Below are 20,468 nucleotides of genomic sequence, written 5' to 3'. Positions count from 1 at the left end.
ACACACACACACACACACACACACACACACACACACACACACACACACACACACACACACACACACACACACACACACACACACACACACACACACACACACACACACACACACACACACACACAAACAAACGCCACTACTTCCTCCCTGTGTTTGTATCAACAGGCTGAAGCTGCTGGGAACAAACAGACTCACTTCTGAGGAGGTCAGAAAGATGAGATAGACGAAGAGCATCACACTACTCGTCGCTGGAATGACCATCACACATCGAAATAAAACGAGAGGAAAAAAATTACATCATCAAGTAGGAGGAGGAACTGTGTATCGCTGCCATGGACCAGCGTTTTTTTTCAGCGCTCTCTCTGAGCTGTTGTTTTTTTTTTTTGTTTTTTTTTTAAAATCTTTTTGATCAGTCGGTCTGATCACCTCTGGTCCGCTGCCATGTTTTGTGCCACGCTGTTAAGTTTTAAGATATGAAGAGGAAAAGTCATTCACTGCAAAATCTTTTGCCCATTGGCGACACCCCTAAACCGAACAGATACCTGCTGAGCCCGGCCAGTCCAAAGTGGGTTTGCAAGGCCAAGAACTACGTAGAAATGAATCTCCACACCAGCTGGCCGATATCACTTTATAAAAAGCTTTTTATAAAGTGATATTTCCTGTCTGATTGTTGTTTTAAAAACATATTGCTCGGCCGTCTCAGGTACAGAACAGACGTGGACAATTTCCGCGTCGGATTTGGCCGGAAAATAATTACTACTTCATGGATTGAACAGATTTAATTTTGTCTGTCAACATGACCGGCGTGTTAGCTGGTTAACCGTCACATGTGGGGCCCTAACCAACCTGCTGTCTTGTTGTAAACACATCTGACTCGTGCCCTGGCTAACATATTTTTCTAGAAGCCTGCATTTATAGCTGCCACAAGGTATATGTTAAAAGTCAAAAATCATGAAATGCAGAAGAAGCAGAGAAATCACATTTTTTAACTCCTTCCACCTGCTTTCCTGTTGAAACACGAGTCAAGCCATCAATACTTGTGACTGAGCTCTGACTGTCCAGCGACATTTTAGTGTTCTGCTGATTTAGCTTTAGCCTCCTAAAACATCGCAGAACTCATGAATTTAACAAAGAAAGGATCAAACTCGATGCAGCTCAACCAGATATGTCATCTTGTTGTATTCTTCTTCCTTATCAAAACAGGTGCCTCCATTACCCACAATGCAGTTTGCCAACATTTGGGTTGGAGGTTTGGGTGTGTTATGCTAGTAGCCGCTGTAGCAGCCTTTAGCCTGCAGCAGAGAAGTGTAGCAGGGGACAGTAGTCTGCTGAGCTCACTTCTTTCACACCTCCCATCATTTTTCTTTTTCAAACTTCTAGTCTTCAGATCCAACTGACTCTGACTCAAGTGACATCACTTGAGGACATTTATCAAACATCGCACGGCTCCATCTTGGGTTCCCCTTTTAAAAATGCTGGATTAACCTTCCCTCGCTAAACAATCTTACTATGGACTCCGTCTTTGTACTCGTCAAGTGTTATCCAAACATGATTTGCACACGGTGTTTTCTAAACTGGACTTGTCACGGCAAAAGTTGCTCTCAGCTCTGTGTTGTAACTTTTAAGCTTGAGTGCTGAACTTTTCACATATAAACGAACATTAAGCCCTCGCCAACTGAGTTCACATGGTGCTGATTTAAACTTATCGTCGCCAGGTAAATCTCTGTATTCGCAGTATGCTAAATCGGAGGCATACGTCGTTAGCATGCGTCATTAGTGTTGGTGTAATTACTCTCACTGCCAATAGGGGGAGACACTGCAGGTTTAAAACCTCTGTTTTGAGGGGTGTCCATCTTGTGATTTTACTATTGTGCTGATCTTAGCTCTATCAGTCTCTATAATGTAGACTTGGGACTAAAGCCTGTCCTGCTCTTTGGTTTTATTTTGTTGGCTTTAATTATTTGTTTTGTTAGATTGTGCGTGGAAATTCATTTTTCTTCATATCAGAACCAACTGACAATTTTGTTTTTGTCATGAGAGAGAATACTTCTGTTGACACACTAAAGCTGTTTTCAAGAATGAGACACCTTTAGCCTGACTGTTTTCATGAGCTTCTCTGCAGGTAGATCACAATGTTTTAAGTGTAATTGTGTATTTTACGTCGGAGCCGGGTGTGTGTGTGTGTGTGTGTGTGTGTGTGTGTGTGTGTGTGCGCGCGCTGTGTCTCCTGTGATCATGTGGGTCAGATGTGAATCGGAGTGAGCGACTTTGTCAACACACATTCAGTCATTTGGCTGATGCAGTCACCTAAATTTACTTCTGGTATCAGGTGTCTTGCTTTAGGTCACCCTTACAGAATACCATGTGACCTCTTCACACCTCCTCCTCATCTTAAATCTATCAAAATACCAATTAAGTACTTGGAGCACTCGGTCCGTTTGCCGTTTTTAATGATGTAATCACTTGTCATAATCAGAAAACATTCGATATTTTCAGAGACTGTGCCGTCATTTTGTGATTCTCATTGGTTGTGAATCATCCGTTCTACAGAGAAATCTCTTACGTCCGTCTGATAAGAGTTCCTCCTCACCCTTTAGATGACACACTGCCTCTTTGAATGGGAAGTTTGTTTTTAAAATCAACAGGTCTGATTCCAAAATGGCTCAAAGATATTAGTGTTATTGGTTTTTATGTTAATAAACAGAAGTGTTTTGGGGATGTAATTTTCTTTTATTTCAAAAATTCACACTTAAAGTATCTAAAGTGTGGAAACATGAATTACTACTTGAGTAATGAACTTTGGGCTGTATTTTTATTTTATTTTTTTTTAAATGAACAGTTTGTTTTGGAATGAAACCCTTCACTCATACCTCAGCAGACCAAGGGCTTTAGTTTGGTTTGTTTGTGCTTTGTTTCCTGCAAACGCCTCAGCCTTTGAATCGTGTTAGTTGTAGCGGCTCGCCTGTGGCGTTTGAAGACACGGGGATAAATGGGATGCTTTAATGTTTTTGTTTTCTATATCAGAGGAATACAAATTATGCATTTGAGTTGAAAGGAACTGCAATATGTACAGTTTTTAAATGGAAAAAACATTCCACAGATGTGGTGTTAGTGCACAATGTAGCCTGTGAGCTATTAAAAAATATTTTTGTTTGTTTTTCTTTGCATATGGATGTTTTTTTTTCTGATCTTCGATGACTGATTGTATTTACAGCAGTAGATATTTCAATGTACATCCATTTCTACAATGTCTTCCTGTTTTATACATGAAATCGCTCTGAGAACTAACAAGGCCTATTTGTTTTTTTTTGGGACTTGTGTACAGCTGTTTTCATGAAATTATCCTAGCATGAATCTGAAATTGTTGCTTTTTAATGTCAAAGCCACTGATGAAATAAATGTCCCCATCAGCTCACACATCAAGAGAGGAATAAGAGCCCTGATGTTTGTACAGCTTTCCAAAATGAGCACCCACATGAAATGTAAAGCGCAATTTTTTTTGTTTTTCCTCATTTAGCCAATAAATGTATTCCTCTGATGTCAGGTGGTATGATTTTTTTTTTTTTTTTTTTTCCCCCCTGTAGGTGTGAGACAGATAAAAATAGTGTTCAGTGTCAGGTTGAAGGCATTTCTGCTCCCATGTTGGATTAAAAGGCATCTGATGCTTATTCTCAAAGTGCAGATCACATCCGCAGTGGCTGATAAACTGCTGCTCCTCTATTCATCCACCACAGACACGTGAATGTATGTCCTGCTCACCAGGCAGTGTGGCAGTATAAAACCATTCTGCCCCGTGCACATATTGAATACCCAGGGTGCTGCGTTGTTCTGCTTGAATCTCTCCTTGTGCATGATTTTGACCTTGGCTGCTGCAGGACAGAAAGACGAATGGCCCATTGCTCTTCCTTTCATCCCCTGTTAACAGTACTGAGGGTTGGGTTAGAAGTCCCTCTTTCAATGCTAAGCCTATACATTTTATGGCTGCAGCCTGTGACTCAGCTGTGTAGGGTAGGCTTTTTTTAATGGTTTTGATGTCTCCTTTATGGACTCTGGCGACCAGCTGCAGATTTTACAAGCTGGAGAAGAAAATCCGAGGTGGTGATGATTTGTGGATGAAGACCGCATCTCTCCCATCTACTGCTGCGGGACGTTCCTCTCAAACTATGACCCAATCGTTGGGTGTTGCGTACTTTCAGCCCCTCCTCGTCCGAAGCTGCGTCAAGTCAGAGGTTAGAGAAAGTCAGACGCCGGAATTCCTTCAGAATAAGAGTAGATTTTTCCGCATCCTTATCTCAAAATAATGGTCCACCAAGTGTAACAAGTAGGCGTGTTCCACTGTTTGTCAGGCTGCAGACTGCACCCTCATTTTTCTGTCGTTAACATCAGTGATACTTAGCCTACAGCTAACGAGGAATGTGTTCAGTTGATGTTTGATTAATTAATCTAAGCTGCATGTCTAGCAGAGTTTTTAATAATGATGCAGATCATTAAACACTATGATTAGTGCCCAGATACTTTTTCTTTTTCATGTTTATTTACTGGTCTCACATTTCAATAGGCTAACTTTAGCATGTTAAAGGCCTTAAATGTTGCAGACCTGTTATTGATCTGTAGTGGCGGATTAACCACCTCCTATTATTTGTGAAATTTGTCTACTGGAGCAGTCACTTCATTAATCAAGCTCAGGTGGAGCTGAAGACAGAAAACCCATTGATCCCCTCATTAATAAGAAACAAACTTGGTCTTTCACATTTAATTGGTTCCATGTTTTGCCTACCAATTAAAGGCACATAGTTTTTGTTTTGATGCAGGCTACTCTGCTCTCACATTAGTAGCAAATGTTCATTTGAGAACGCCTTTTTCTAACTCTTCTAATAACTATTTGAGTTTAAAGAAACGCACATTAGCATTTTACTCCTTATTTAAATCCCATTTATTTTTGTTAGCCTACTACTTCTTTATGTTGCCAATTTTTCTGTTTATAGGCTATCGCCACGCGCGCACGCACGGACGCACGGGGATCAATAAAGGCTCTGTGCTTCACGCTAACATTTTGTTCTTGAAGTTTGCGTTATTTTGAAAAGTCTTACCGGAAACGAGCTCTCCAACCCTGGCCAACTTGATAGCGGTCCCATCCAGTTGATGCCAGGGACAGCTGAGCCTCCTTGAGTTCAGTTTGCCCGGTGCGCACCGAGGACTCAGAGGGGTCAGGGAGCTTTACCGTCCTGCGCACACAGCACCGGAGGAGGCGCTGGGACATGAGCAGCTGCCCTGCCGTTTAGACTGCATCCTATACCCGCACAGAGAAGAGCCGTGGAGGGCAGAGGGGGACAACTGGCTCTGCTGTCCGGACTCAAATGAACACGCGACACTCAGCAGAGGGAAAATCGTTGGATACGGTTTTAGCTTTAATACCAAGATGAAAGCGGCCGGCAGGCAAGTGACCGTGACCGCGGAGAAGCTGAACGGGGACATGAAGCGGAGGCCGAGCTATCCCGGTGAGCTGCGGGCCAAACACACCAATATGTCAACTAAGATTTGGGTGAAAGTAGCGATGGCGATTGTCTATTTCCTCTGCGTGTCCGTGGCTGCGTTCATCCTGGTGATTTATTATGTGTTTTTCTGGAGACCGGACTCGCACTACAACATCACCAGCACCGTGGCACCGAACCGCACCGAGTGCGAGTCGAGGCTTGGATGACTATACAGCACGCACGCGCACATCTACACACGTTATGTAGGTGACTGCACGCACCTGACATGAGGCTGCAGCAGGGATGGATGGGAGAGCACGGTGCACAGAGAGACATGACCGCATCCAGAGTTTGGGATACGGACTGACCTGAATGAGGACCGAGGGGAGAAGTGCTGCCGGGATGCATCAGTGTTCTGCATGTCGGATGCAGGTGGGGAGGGGGTGATTGTTGTTTGGCCAGTTTTATCCTAACACCCAGTCCTGAGGAGGAGTTTTCATGTTTTTAGCATTTTCTTGTCACAGAACTAAGACACCAGAGGACGTTTATCTTCAGTTCAATAAGCAGAAGTCTTGAAAACCTCCTCCCTTGGTTTTATTGTTCTTGATTTAGTGTTGGGGTGTTTCACTGTCTGTGAGGGATACAAAGGTGGTTCTTCTGAAAGTCCTACTGTGCATCCTTTAGCTCCTGCACGGGTTGTGAGACAAAGGGCCCCACTGAAAGAGACTCTCTCGGAAACATTTAGCTGGTGAACCAGAACTCTTTTAATGCTGCTGTTTGTTCAAAAACTAGTTAGATTTTAGTATTGAGTTCATGCTGGAGATGAAGAGAAGCTGTCTGACAGATAATTTACTAAATATTACAGCATGCTATGAAATGTTACAGGAAACCTTTCTTGAAGCAGAACTATTCTCCTGTCCAACTCGTTTAAATTTCTTTAATAATGTTGCTGTATTAGAATGAAACAATTAGTTGTCTGGTGGAGCCTCTCACATGTCAGGATTTATTCAGTTTTATTTGACCCTAAATTGAATATGTTTTAGAATTTGACTCATCTGGGAATTTGACATGTGCATTTTTTGTTTTACTATTTTCTAACATGTTTTAGGTGAAACATGTCTAAAAGATAATTGCTACATTGATCAGTAAATGAAATATTTTAGATGCATCCCTAGCTCCTCAGTATACAGTACAACTGTAATATGAAGGCAATAAATCAGTAAAAACAAATATTGATAGATTGATTGGCAGATACTCGATCAGGATCAGTTCATCGATCGATCTAGCGTTTCCCATCTTTAACCTCATCAGACTCTCAAAAAACGGGCTCAAACTTGATGCAGCAAATCCAGAGATGTCATTTTTTTAAATTTCACACATTCTTCTTCCTCGTCAAGCCCTACATTACCCACAATACAACTCGACTGGCAACAATTCAGCCTGGGGTTTGTGTGTGTGTTATGGTGGGCTGGTAAACTAACTTCTTTCTAACTCCACATCCCCAGATTATTTTCATTTTCAAACTCGTTGTCTTCAGCCCATCTGATGCTGACTCAAGTTTATTTAGTGTTAACAGAAGTTATCTTGTTGCACCAGTTCCCAGCATGAAGAAGAACTTTGCAAATAGTGGCAAGGGAAAAACTCCCCTTTTCGAGCAAGAGATATTAAATGACTTTTTTTCCACATATGCAGTAAAGCTCCCCAGCACCTGTAAACGGACTTTGATGTGTAAAATTGGTGGAGTTTCTATTTAATGACAACGTCTCTGGATCCGGGGCCCCTGGACCTCCTGGGTTCCTTGTTTTCTGTGCCCAGAATGCCAGCTCCGTAATCCACCCACGCTTTAACTTTTGCACTTTCTAGTGATTTTAAAATATAATTTCTGCCTCCACAAGAACCACATAATACCCTTAAGACCTCCTTCAAGTACACTTAAAATCCCCTGCAAACCTTAAATTCCCTGAGGAACATTCACCGGTACCCATGTGGCCCTCTCAAGAACAATTGATCCATCTCAACTACTTAAGAACAAAACCCTTAAGAACACTTCTGTGAAGGTCAACAGCCATTGCAACCAGTCAAGAACTCTTGAACCACCAAATAAATCATATGAACCCCTCAACTTACCAGAAACACTGTCAATAGTCTCTGGAACCCACATGAAGAACTTACAACCCCAAAGATCCTACTGCAACTCACCTCAAGAACCCCTGAAGGACGTCACTCTGAGATCCACTGCTCTGCACTTATGGAGATTTGTTTAAAAAAAATATGCCTATAGAGGAATGATTGACTTTTCTCTCTTTGTCTTTCTTTCCACAGCAGGATGCTGTTTGTATTCAGGTATCTAGAGGAATTTAAAGCGATACTGTACTGTAGCAGAAGTAGCCTAAGTTGTGATCTCTTGTAGCTCGTAGCCGTATGAAAACCAAGGCGATCACTTACTATACTCTCGGTAGTGGCAGCAGTTTTACCTTTTTTAGAGCAACGTTTGTCTTGCATCGCCTCACAGAATGAGCATAAATATTCAATGTACCTCTTCTTGATGACACGGTTTGTTCGCCTCACTTCCTGTTCATAATTTAGGCTACAATCCCTAAATCTGCTAGACTGTTTTTATTTACGATGTAGCCTTGAAGAATTTATTGTTATGATATGATAAACTATGCATTTATTCCAGTGTGGGTGTCGTCATTCTGACCAACAGATGAGGAAACACAGACGGCCGTGTGGTGTCGTTCTGCACTGAAATAACAGGACATTTCACTGAAAAGGCCAAGCTGACGTCAGCTGAATGCTATTTCAAACATTTCGAAACATTTCTGCTTTTATAAAATAACCTTCTGTGACATTTTCCAACATCCACTCTTTGCACAAATCAGTGCTGTTAGATTCTCTAAATTACACCAGGAAGTAATACTCGTGAAAATATATTCACCCTCTTCAGCAAGACAGCTTCTTGGCCTTCTCCTCAACCCTCGAAATCCATTGACCTTTCTCTAGTTTATCTAATTGGTATGCTTTGGACACTAGAACAGTGTTTGTGAAGTCTTCTCTGATGGATGAAACTCTCAGAAATTCCTCACAGTACAGGAACAAGGAAAGGATGCAGTTTAAAATGTAACTTCTGTATTTTTCAACCTAGGCCGTATTTTCCCATGTTTTTTTTTTATCTATGTGACTGATTGGGAATTTTTTTGAAATTGGTCCAGCAGTCAGCAGCAGAGTGACAGGGCTGCTAAGTAATCCTTGAGGGTGATTGCCCCCAATTTTAAGTGTCTGACAATATTATGGAAAGGATCCCTACAGAGAGAGAGACCCTTTTTTAAAGAGTAAGATCCCTTTTTGTTTAACCAAAAACAGTCGCTGCTGTGTTGTCGTCAAAACCACCAGACTCCACTGATTAAAAACAGTAATTTTACCTCGCAGTACACGGGAGCTGCTGGTCAGCCTCAATCTGTTTGTTTATGTTATTGTGACTTTGGCGGTTTCAAACATGGACATACTGTACTTTGCGTGCATGCTCAATACTGGAGCAAAACATTTTGTCTCAGTTAGTCACATACACACAAAAACATGGGAAAGGGTCCAGGTCATCCCGTAATATGCAGCTACCATCGGTGATCTTTACTTTTTAGATAGACAGCGTGTTGGAATGAAATGTAGCTTATTGATTCTGTTGTCAGTCTCATATTTCACTTTTGCCTTCCAGCAACTCAAATGTGTTTTATTTTTCTCTGCTTTTTTTGTGTCAGATCATGTACATTTCACCCTCTGAACACTGACCAAAATGCAGTGTTTAGCTGTCAATAGATCAATATTTCAGCATTATCATCTATTGATGGTTATGGTATTAAGTTATTGTCTTTTAGCCGTGATGGCTCATACATGTGAGATTTCTAGAGAATAGAGAGACAAATTGATACAGAGTGAAGCACAATTAAAATTGAAATATACATTCTTACTAAATTATATCAATATACTCTTATATGTGTATATTGCAATAAATTCAAGTTTTTTGAGGCTTTTAATGTTTAATTTGGTGATGAATTACCTCTTAAATTTTTTGAAGTTGTAGATTGTATTGTGTATGTACAGGATCCTGGAGCAGCAGGTTAAATCTGGGTAAAAGTGAACAAACTTGCTCTTTTCTCTCTGTTGATATACCTTTGAGCAAAGAAACTGAACCCCTATGCTGCTGCAGCAAATACTGAAATATCAATGTGACAACGCAACAGGGCATTCAGTGAAATACTAAATACATTTAATATTGCACATAAACGTCTAGAGCCACTTTTAAAAGAGAAACTTTTAAAAGGTAATTAAACACAGAGTACAAACGTCTGGCAATCCGAAATGTTTGAAGGACAGGTTCACTTTTTTCAAGACTGTCCTCACATGCTTCCAATGAAAGTGAAGGAGGACAAAATCCATAGTCCTCTTTCTGAGCAAAAAAAAGTTCTAAAGTTTAATATGAGACTTCTGCAGTTTGGGTTTGACAAATCAAGTGTGTATCTTCAGAAGTTACATTTTTCAGTACAAAATGCACTCCCTGTGTGTTTGGAGGGACAGTAACACCTAACCATCCAGTAGTTTTACCAGTGGCTGGGTCCAGTACCTGTAATTGGCCCTATTGTTGGATGGGAAGTTGGTGAGGTATCATGTCCATGTTGTTGCATCAATGACGTTTACAAAAAATCTTAACATAATGATTTTCATCTAATACACAAACTGAACAGAAAACATAACTCCAAACTTGTTGGAGGTAGAAACATTTTCAAATCTGGCAGTATCATTTGAGGATGATACTTAAAAACACACACACACACAGCCTCTTCAGAGAGCGCTCCAGGGAGTTGACTCTATCTATTATTTGTAATAACACAGCACAACTTTGTGTGTGTCAGAAAGGCACTCTATGACTCCTTCGATCAATAATTGAATTAGCAGCCGAAGTTGTCAGCAGTTGTTCTCCCTTGCAGCCTGCAGCAGCTGTGACCTGAAGACGAGCTTTGTGTGACTCAGCAGAAGCTCAGCTGTCCGGACTGCTGCAACAACAAACACTCTGCTGCAGCTTGTTTACACCTCTCCATCATTCACTGGATCCAGTGTTTCTGCCTCCTCTCTCGTTTCCAAAATAAGCATGCCGGAGGAAAAGAGTAAGAATATCAAAACGTAAAGGTCCCATCATTTTAAATTTATGAAAACTCCACTGTTACTCAGAATAGGAACTATGTACTTTGTGATATTTTCTAAATAGATGTGGTTTAGTCAAAGGGGAATTGAATTAATTCCAACACTTGTCTCAAGTCAGTGCTAAATCCATATTTATTTTGTTTGATAAAGAATCAACTGGAAAGGAACTGCATCAGCTGATGTCAGTAGATCTGCCACCATCTTGGCTGCTTGTGTTAACAGACTGACACAATCTGTGACAGCAAAGGTGGCTGTGCCCTCTCAAAAAGGTTTAGCCCTTCATCACACTATTATCACTTATCAATGCATTTTGTGAGTTTGTCTTTGACCACCTGGAGTTTAAATATGTGTTATCAAAAGAGATGGAGTTATTTAAGAGTCGATGGTGCAGCTTTCAGCATTATACTGATAAACGGTTACACACTACTCACACTGCACATACTCTTTTCATATCTGGCCGCAGTCATCAGTCAGTGCTTTGTAACTCTGAGACTTTGCACAAACAAAAAATCTGTGTTATATTCAAAACTGAAACCTCTGTACAATCTGAGTGCACAAGCAATCACAAATGTGACTTCCATTAAGAAAATAACCCTAAGGGTGTTCTGTAAATCTTGACCAACGCCTTACACTTGGACAAAAAGCCTGAGTTGTGGATTTCTTGTTGTTGTTATTTGGACACACATTTTTCTATTTGCCAAGAGAAGCAATTACACTTCTGCAGCCTCTGGGGTTCCTCAGACTGCTGCACAGCAAGAGGTCTTTGTTATATGTACTAAAATAGATGAAGAGTTGTTTTGTTCATGGTAAAAGGACAGGGTTTTGTTTCTCTGGTGTTTAGGTAGCGTAATAAAAATTATGGCACAATAGCAAAACAGTGGACATTCTTGTATGAAGGTTTATTTATATTTCATACAGGGGATCCCAACTCACAACTTAAGCACTGCTGCTGCTGCTCTTGTCTTTTATTTGTGTTTGTTTATTTGTGTTTTGACCTGAGAGTGAAATCAATGCATTTCTGTTCTGCAGTCATGGTTTCTTGGTCTTTCTGAGCCCATTTTGTTGTTTTAATTTGTTGTGGCATAGCCCCCTACACACACATTGATGGTAATTAGTAGCAACAGCAGTGGAATGACTGTGAACTGTCCTGGTGCACTAAATGTCAGGTCCAGTCAGTGTGTTAAAGAAAAGTTTACTCTCATTCAGATGCGTGATGAATGATCTCATCTGAGGGCATTAGGAGATGTAAAGTGGTTGGATCAACACAAAGCTGATTTCCATTTCAAGACTCCGAACTGCAGCGGGAGTGGAATGTGTTGGGGTGGTGATGGGGCAGTGGATAAGACACTTGCCTATAGTGCGAGAGATCTGGGTTCAACTCCCCACTGTGACGCATCCAACAATGTGTCCCTGAGCAAGACAATTCTAGTTGCTTTGGATAAATGAATCTTCTTTGGATAAAAGCATCAGCTAAGTGAATTAATGTAATGGGCGCAGAGCAGGTTTCCTGTTGGACAGAAGAGCTACAGTCGTATCTGCTCAACTCAGAGTGTGGAGGAACATCTGCAGAGCTGACAGGGGGAGACAGCGGCTGTGGAAAATCACTGGATTCCAGTGAAGCCTAAATATATGGGTTGTGATTAAACAAGCCAGGTTATATTTTACAGTGAATTGTCTCCTTCTTTTTCACCATCTTTGTCTGATAAACTTGACCCCCTGTTAAAGTAATTATCCTGCGTACATGGTCGTGGGGGGCTGGAGCCAATCACAGCTGACATCGGCCAAAAGGGGGGGTACACCCTGGACAGGTCGCCAGTCCATCGCAGAAAGGAAGAAACTCCACACAGAAAGGCTGGGATTTGAACCCAAGACCTTCTTGCTGTGAAGCAACAGCGCTAACCACTGTACCACTGTGCTGCCCCTTTAGCAATCCCATTACTAATATTAACTAGAGAACAATTAACATCTTAAACTAATATTCTGAATAAAGCAAGGGAAATCAAGAGTCACCAAGAGATTAAAAAACAGTATCGAGCATTTGTTGCAAGAAAATTTTTTTAAAAGTGACCTTTATAGATAAAAGTGCAACATTCTTACCCCACTGGCTTATTAATTCAATTCAATTCAAATTAGCTTTATTGGCATGAATGTGTAACAACAATATTGCCAAAGCATCATACAAACTACATAAGAACAATCAACCCCGTATATTTCATTAAACAAGTAATTAAGCGTAAAGTAATCAAAGCGTATGTGTGTTTGTGTTAAAAAAATAAAAAGTATATTAAAAATTAAAATAAATAAATAAGTAAAACGGTCAGCATGTGTGTGTGTGTTAAAAATAAATAAATAAATTAATTAGTTAAATAAATAAATAAAACAGATGAACTGCTTATTATACACTGAACAAAATTATAAACACAACACGAATAAAACATCTAAGACTTTCTCTATGTACACAAAAGGCCTATTACATTTTCGAGTGGCCTTTTATTGTGGCCAGCCTGAGGCACACCTGTGCAATGCCCATGCTGTCTGATCAGAATCTTGATATGCCACACCTGTGAGGTGGATGGATTATCTCGACAAAGGAGAAGTGCTCACTAACACAGATTGTGACAGATTTGTGAACAATATTTGAGAGAAATAGGCCTTTTGTGTACAAAGAGAAAGTCTTAGATCTTTGAGTTCAGCTCATGATGAATAGGGGCAAAAACAAAAGTGTTTTTTGTTCAGTGTATATTTCAAAATATTAAAATTAGACTCAGGGGTTCAGGATGCTTTTTTTTTTGCAGTGGAAATAATTTGAATTATGATGATGCTGCTTCTCCTCAGGCAGGTTGGTTCAAAGCCAAAAGCTCGCTAACCTTCAAGCATAAAGCTGCAAAACGGCAGATGTAAACACACATTTATGTTACAAGAGTCATGAGCATCTTATAAGCAGATGCTGATGATTCACTCTGTTTTTATGTGAAAACTAATGATCTGCCTGAAAGTTGTGGAATAAAGTTAAATTGATGGATTGAATTAACTTGTGATTTAATAGACAGCATCTTGCATACTAATATGTTTGTGAATGTTTTAATTTCCTCTTGATATTACACTTCAATGGTTTGTACTTGTTTCCCAAAAACATTCATCACCAAGTGATTTGTTTTTTATTGGAGAGTTATGAAGTTTTGTTTTTTTATTCTGCCTGGCCTGACAATTGTGCTTTTATTTCGTTATCATCACAAAAGATTTGCTGATTACTGTTCAAATGACATGATGAATGTCTGATTTGATAGTTTATATTTCAGGCTTTACTGCTTGAAAGCAGTGAAGCCTAAATATATGGGGTGTGATTAAACAAGCCAGGTTATATTTTACAGTGAAGTGTCTCCTTCTTTTTCACCATCTTTGTCTGATAAACTTGACCCCCTGTTAAAGTAATTATCCAGCCAGTGACCACCTGCAGGATTGATGATGAAACTCTGCACTGTATGATCCAATCAGCACTTTCATTAGTTCAGAGGATGATGGAAACAAGTGTGGCTGCTCTGCAGAGCTGTAATTGAGTAATTTAGGAAAGAGTTTGCTGTTTGAGCGGTTTTGTCCAGGTGGCTTCACCAAGAGTCAAACCTGTAACTTCTGCCATGTTTGTGCCTTTACTTGTGTTTTTTCGCCTTGTTTTTCTCCATCTCTTCTATGTAAAGCAAAAGAGGAAATGGATAACAAGGCAGTGCCTTTATATGATACTTATAGAGAATAAAAATCCAAAGTCAAGTTTATAAAAAGGGAACTTTTGAAGGAGAATAATACAGATTTGGCCATTTGTTTTAGAGCTTACAGCCTCCAACTACGTGTGACTGTTTCACCTTTGACCTTTGACATAAACATTATTCAACCAGTTCCCATCCAAACAAATTCATATTTACAATGACAGCGCTAGGAATAGAGAAATTATGTTCAACCACACAAAACAACTGTCTTCATTTTGGGAAAACACAAGAAACCAGACATGAACAGTCCGAAAACACAGTAAGACAAGAAGCAGGAATGTTAAAGTACAAACATAATGACTCACTAAAAGGGCATTGAAGAGTAAATATATACAGGAAACTTGTTGGGTGCAGCAAAGTCAACACAACAGGGAAGGAAAGCTGGTAATGTGAAAGCATGCTCAGCAAATCATTTCCCTGGGAAAATAAAGACTGGAAATAAATTTGGAGAATGTAAACAAGGAATCAGCCGCTTCAGCACATTCGGAGCAAATTGATCTTAATTTGCTGGGTGACAAGAAAAAGTCGCTGATGCTTAAGAATTGCCAAATTGGTTCCACGGCAGGATTAACTGAAAAGAAGCCAGACAACTCTCTCTCTCTCTCTCTCTCTCTCTCTCTCTCTCTCTCTCTCTCTCACACACACACGCAGTTATTTAAAAACCATGAAGTTGGCTCATTTTAAAATAGTTTTACACCCATTTTAGAATTTTACAACTTAACAATTTTGGACATGGAGACATTTTTATGCTCCAGAGCAGATTGTGTGAACACAAAAGACCTATTTAATTTCAATAAAATTAATATACTTAGTAAAGACACTCCACATATGGTTAAGGTTTTCTCTTTGAGTCTAAAATTAGGATTAGTATCAGTGAGGAGAGAAACTTGTGATCAGAATATTCTGTTACAAAAAAAAAGTTACAAAAATGATCTCCAGAAAGCAAATAGGGAAGTGGAAACACCATGAATCTGTCAAAAGCCCAAACTGTGGATTTATTGTTTTAAACAGATTATAGTTTAATTTCTCTCAAAGTAAGATAACGCTGTGAACAAGTACACAGTTCCAGATTTAGATTTAATTAGAATTGAGGATGATGCTGAACTTGTGGATAAATTTGATTTTGGATGAGTTATGATTGTTGATATTATATATATATGTATGTATATTATTTGTATATTTATGTAATGCTGTGTACATGTATTTATTTAATTTCCATTATTTTCCCGGTATATTGTGCTGATAGATGCTGGTGCGTAATCTTGTGTGTGAATGTGTCTCAATCGGACCACATTAAACTGAAACACTGAGCCACCTGCATTTGTTTGCAGGGGCTCAGTGTTTGCAGAGCAGTATGGGGATTTGATCACTAGAGGTCAGTGTTGCACAGGTTAAACAGTGACACTGTGATTTAAATGGTTTAAATATTGTAATTAAGATATTAGGTCACATGACCAACATGGAGCAAGTTACATGTATGAGTCTGTAAGTGAGTGTAAGTGTAAGAACATTCAGGGTTTAACAATGAAGTATTTTGCTTCCCGTTACTAGTGTTAATGTGTTACTTTTGGTCATCTCAAATGTGTAAGTTGTTGATAATAGATATAAATAATAGAAAATGGCCCTGAGTGTTGAAGTGCTATACTATTTTACATTATCAGCTAATTATTACTGAAGCATTGATATGTACTGCTGTAGCTGGTCAAGGTGAAACTCATTTGATGATATTATATTGGCCTAGTTTAATCTACAGTGCATCACATTTTATAGATACATCACATATTTTTTGATACAGAATCTTAATCTGCAAAGTAACTAGAATCTAAAGCTGACAAATAAATGTAGTGGAGTAAAAAGTACAACATATTCCTCTGAAACGTGGTGGAGTATAAGTATAAAGTGGTATCAAATGGAAAAACCTCAACAAACAGTCCAGGAGTAAATGTACTTATAGTTACACTTGAGCACTGTCTGCAGTGATGTGCAGCTTGATTTGTTCTACAAAACATCATCTAAGAGTAATCACTGTCTCAACCTGAAATCACTAGCAGGAGTTTATGAGGAGCGCTGAAGTCAACACAATTTCACACTGGCCATCATTGTATTGATTAGGTGAACCGGGAAACAGTCAATATAATTACAGCTGTCCTGTTGACCTACAAATGCTAAAAAGAGCCGAGAATGGGAGTGTTTTGGGTTGTTTTTAATACTCACCTATTAATTAATTATGTTTAAATTTAAATTTAAATATATATACACTGAATAAGATTATAAACGCAACACTTTTGTTTTTGCCCCAATTCATCATTAGCTGAACTCAAAACTTTCTCTTTGTACACAAAAGGCCTATTTCTCTCAAATAGTGTTGTCAGTGAGCACTTCTCCTTTGTTGAGATAATCCGTCCACCTCGCAGGTGTGGCATATCAAGATGCTGATCAGACAGCATGGGTATTGCACAGGTTTGCCTCAGACTGGCCACAATAAAAGGCCACTCGAAGATGTGCAGTTCCATCAGACAGCACAATGCCACAGATGTCGTTTTGAGGGAGAGTGCAATTGGCACTGCAGGAACATCCACCAGAGCTGTTGTCCGTGAATTAAATGTTCATTTCTCTCCCATAAGCCGTTTCAGAGAATTTGACAGTATCCAAGTGGCCTCACAACTGCAGACCATGTGTAACCACACCAGCCCAGGACCTCCACGTCCAGCGTCTTTGCCTCCAAGATTGTCTGAGACCGGCCACCCGGACAGCTGCCACAACAATCGGTTTGCATAACCAAAGAATTTCTGCACAAACTGTCAGGAACCGTCTCATGGAAGCTCATCTGCATGCTCGTCGTCCTCATCGGGGTCTCGACCTGACTGCAACTTCGACAGGCCACAATCAACAACCTGATCAACTATAAGCGAAGGAGATGTGTTGTACTGCATGAGGCAAATGGTGGTCACACCAGATACTGACTGGTTTCCGGACCCCCTCAGACCCCCCAATATAGTGAAACTGCACATTTTAGGTAAGGTAAGCATGTCCTGATCCAGCCTGGAGCAGCAGATGTATATATTATATATATTTCCTCTCCAGCCAAAGTGAGAGCCACCTTCTCCAGATTGTTTGGACTTGACTCGAGAGTCAGATGCTGCTTGGCATCATCACTTCCCATAGAAAGTTTTTCCTTCTGGATGGTAAGAATATGCAGCCCCTGTCGTTGTCATCCTCCTCCTCCAGCTCTCCTCACTCCCACTTTGCCACTCTCCCTCTCCAATGCTTGCTTTTCCCTTTAGTTTCAGAGGCATAGGGGTTGCAGATCACATGATCGGCCCAAAGCAGGTCACCCACTCTCTCACACAAGAAGCAGCCTAAATGATCGAATTCAGTTAGATACTGCTGTCCACTCCCCGGTTTTACTAACTCCGTAGGTGCTTTACACTGTCTGAGTCGTTTCTCTCTTGTCCCCAGCATCAGAGGGCCTCACCTGGATGCAACTCTGTCTGATTACTCTCTCTCGTGGACTGTCAGTCGGACTGCGTCCAAACATTTGTTCTCAGAGGCCTGCAGGGCACGCCGTCCCTCCTGTCCTCCTCCGCTTCTCTGTGGAGCAGGCTAGACAGGAAATGGGAGTGATGGATGGCCTAAGGGAGCCTGGCGGTACGCATCAGCAGCATCTGTCCCTCCGCTGTCTCTCCTGTTGAATCAATAACCAGTCAAAGCATTTCTTCAGCTGTGATAGTGCTGTTTCACAGTTTTATTTAAAAACCTGCCAGCTGAACTTTGCCTCCTACCACAGCCAAGAGTTTTTGGTCTCTCTGTCTGAAGATGAATTGTCCATGTGACAGAATGTGCCTTTGGTTTCAGTGTATTTTAATTAAACACTAATGAGCACACAATATGAGCTCTTTTAAAGAGAGCCGCAAACATGTTTCGCCCCTTATGTACAATTAAATAGCACTTGGTGTCTACTTAATTTCTGTTTTCTACAGGCTGAACTTAGTGTCAGTACAGCTGGATACCAAGAGTACCATTTTCTATTTTTCTGGGGACGGTACAGTTTGTTAAGACTGCAGATTATCTCTGTCATGTTATGTGGGTCCGGTGCAGCGTCAGTCTGTCATGGGACATAACAACAAATTGATTAGATGGAAAAGATCCCCAGGCATATATTGTCTTCTGTGCCATGATATTCTGATCACCTTAAACATCCCTATCTTCCCGAGTCCTGAATATTAAAGCACTTATATATATATATATAAATACCCAACCGTCTCTAACCATATTGTAAGTTTGTGTGTTTGTAAGTTACATTTTTGATTGTGGTGTTAATGGACTTTTTTATGAATTGTATTGGGAAGAAAAAAATGGCGCACTGTCTGTCGCTAAACTGAATTGCTGTGTTTAATTGGCATGAAGCACCCATAGATTCTACAGATAGATTCAATTCAGCTTTATTGGCATGAATGTCAAACAACAATATTGCCAACCCTTAAAATATGATACAAAAGCAATTCTTTTCATACAGTTCATTAAATAAAAATAAATTAAACAGTAAAAGTGTGTGTGTGTATTATATATCATTATATATACTATATTAATAAACAAATAAATCAGTATCAAAGAAAAATAAAAATCAAGTATCAAATGTAAAATGGAAAACAAAAAAATTAACCCATGAAGTATTTATGGTTCATGGGTTCCTTTTTTCAAGGAACAATTACTAAAATAACAAATTTTATTTATTTATCAGTCTAGTCTGAGTTTTCACTGGTTGTCCTCAGTTCGTGGCATGAGGAGACATATTTTGCTGCAATGATTTGGCATTCTGGCAGTTCTCCCAGTAAATACGGGGGTTTCTATGTGTCTGATATGAATTTGAAATCGGGGTATTTGGGAAATGTTTTTCTCTTAAAGTTTTGTGGCATATTTAGGGCATCAGGTTTGAACGTGCAGCTCTGTCTCCCTGTCTCATCCTCTGTCCCCCTGTCTCCTCTTGTGGAGAGCCAGAGCCAGCTCTGTCTCCCTGTCTCCTCCTCTGTCTCCCTGTCTCCTCTTGTCTGCCAGAGCCAGCTCTGTCTCCCTGTCTCCTCTTGTGGAGAGCCAGAGCCAGCTCTGTCTCCCTGTCTCCTCTTGTCTGCCAGAGCCAGCTCTGTCTCCCTGTCTCCTCTTGTCTGCCGGAGCCAGCTCTGTCTCCCTGTCTCCTCCTCTGTCTCCCTGTCTCCTCTGGTCTGCCGGAGCCAGCTCTGTCTCCCTGTCTCCTCCTCTGTCTCCCTGTCTCCTCTTGTCTGCCGGAGCCAGCTCTGTCTCCCTGTCTCCTCCACTGTCTCCCTGTCTCCTCTTGTCTGCCGGAGCCAGCTCTGTCTCCCTGTCTCCTCCTCTGTCTCCCTGTCTCCTCTTGTCTGCCAGAGCCAGCTCTGTCTCCCTGTCTCCTCCTCTGTCTCCCTGTCTCCTCCACTGTCTCCCTGTCTCCTCTTGTCTGCCGGAGCCAGCTCTGTCTCCCTGTCTCCTCCTCTGTCTCCCTGTCTCCTCTGTCTCCTCTGGTCTGCCGGAGCCAGCTCTGTCTCCCTGTCTCATCCTCTGTCTCCCTGTCTCCTCTGGTCTGCCGGAGCCAGCTCTGTCTCCCTGTCTCCTCCTCTGTCTCCCTGTCTGCTCCTCTGTCTCCCTGTCTCCTCCTCTGTCTCCCTGTCTCCTCTTGTCTGCCAGAGCCAGCTCTGTCTCCCTGTCTCCTCCTCTGTCTCCCTGTCTGCTCCTCTGTCTCCCTGTCTCCTCCTCTGTCTCCCTGTCTCCTCTTGTCTGCCAGAGCCAGCTCTGTCTCCCTGTCTCCTCCTCTGTCTCCCTGTCTCCTCCACTGTCTCCCTGTCTCCTCTTGTCTGCCGGAGCCAGCTCTGTCTCCCTGTCTCCTCCTCTGTCTCCCTGTCTCCTCTGTCTCCTCTGGTCTGCCGGAGCCAGCTCTGTCTCCCTGTCTCATCCTCTGTCTCCCTGTCTCCTCTTGTCTGCCAGAGCCAGCTCTGTCTCCCTGTCTCCTCCTCTGGTCTCCCTGTCTCCT

The 20,468-nt window shown here is 41.1% G+C and overlaps 1 protein-coding gene and 1 long non-coding RNA gene across 2 annotated transcripts in view; one reads left to right on the top strand and one right to left on the bottom strand.

Moving 5' to 3' along the window:
* Nucleotides 1–3,538, top strand: part of ccdc9 (coiled-coil domain containing 9) — a 28,643-nt gene extending 25,105 nt beyond the window's left edge. The window contains exon 17 of the mRNA XM_046073739.1: nt 166–3,538. Coding sequence (XP_045929695.1) covers nt 166–170 — 5 coding nt within the window. The 3' untranslated portion in view covers nt 171–3,538. The remainder of the gene's footprint in view (nt 1–165) is intronic.
* A 13,835-nt stretch (nt 3,539–17,373) lies between these two features.
* Nucleotides 17,374–20,468, bottom strand: part of LOC123985542 — a 7,698-nt gene continuing 4,603 nt past the window's right edge. The window contains exon 3 of the long non-coding RNA XR_006828702.1: nt 17,374–18,116. This is a non-coding gene — a long non-coding RNA (uncharacterized LOC123985542). The remainder of the gene's footprint in view (nt 18,117–20,468) is intronic.

The sequence above is a fragment of the Micropterus dolomieu genome, linkage group LG17 (genome assembly GCF_021292245.1).
Source record: "Micropterus dolomieu isolate WLL.071019.BEF.003 ecotype Adirondacks linkage group LG17, ASM2129224v1, whole genome shotgun sequence".
NCBI lineage: Eukaryota > Metazoa > Chordata > Actinopteri > Centrarchiformes > Centrarchidae > Micropterus > Micropterus dolomieu.
This window is presented reverse-complemented; position numbering and strand designations above follow the sequence as displayed.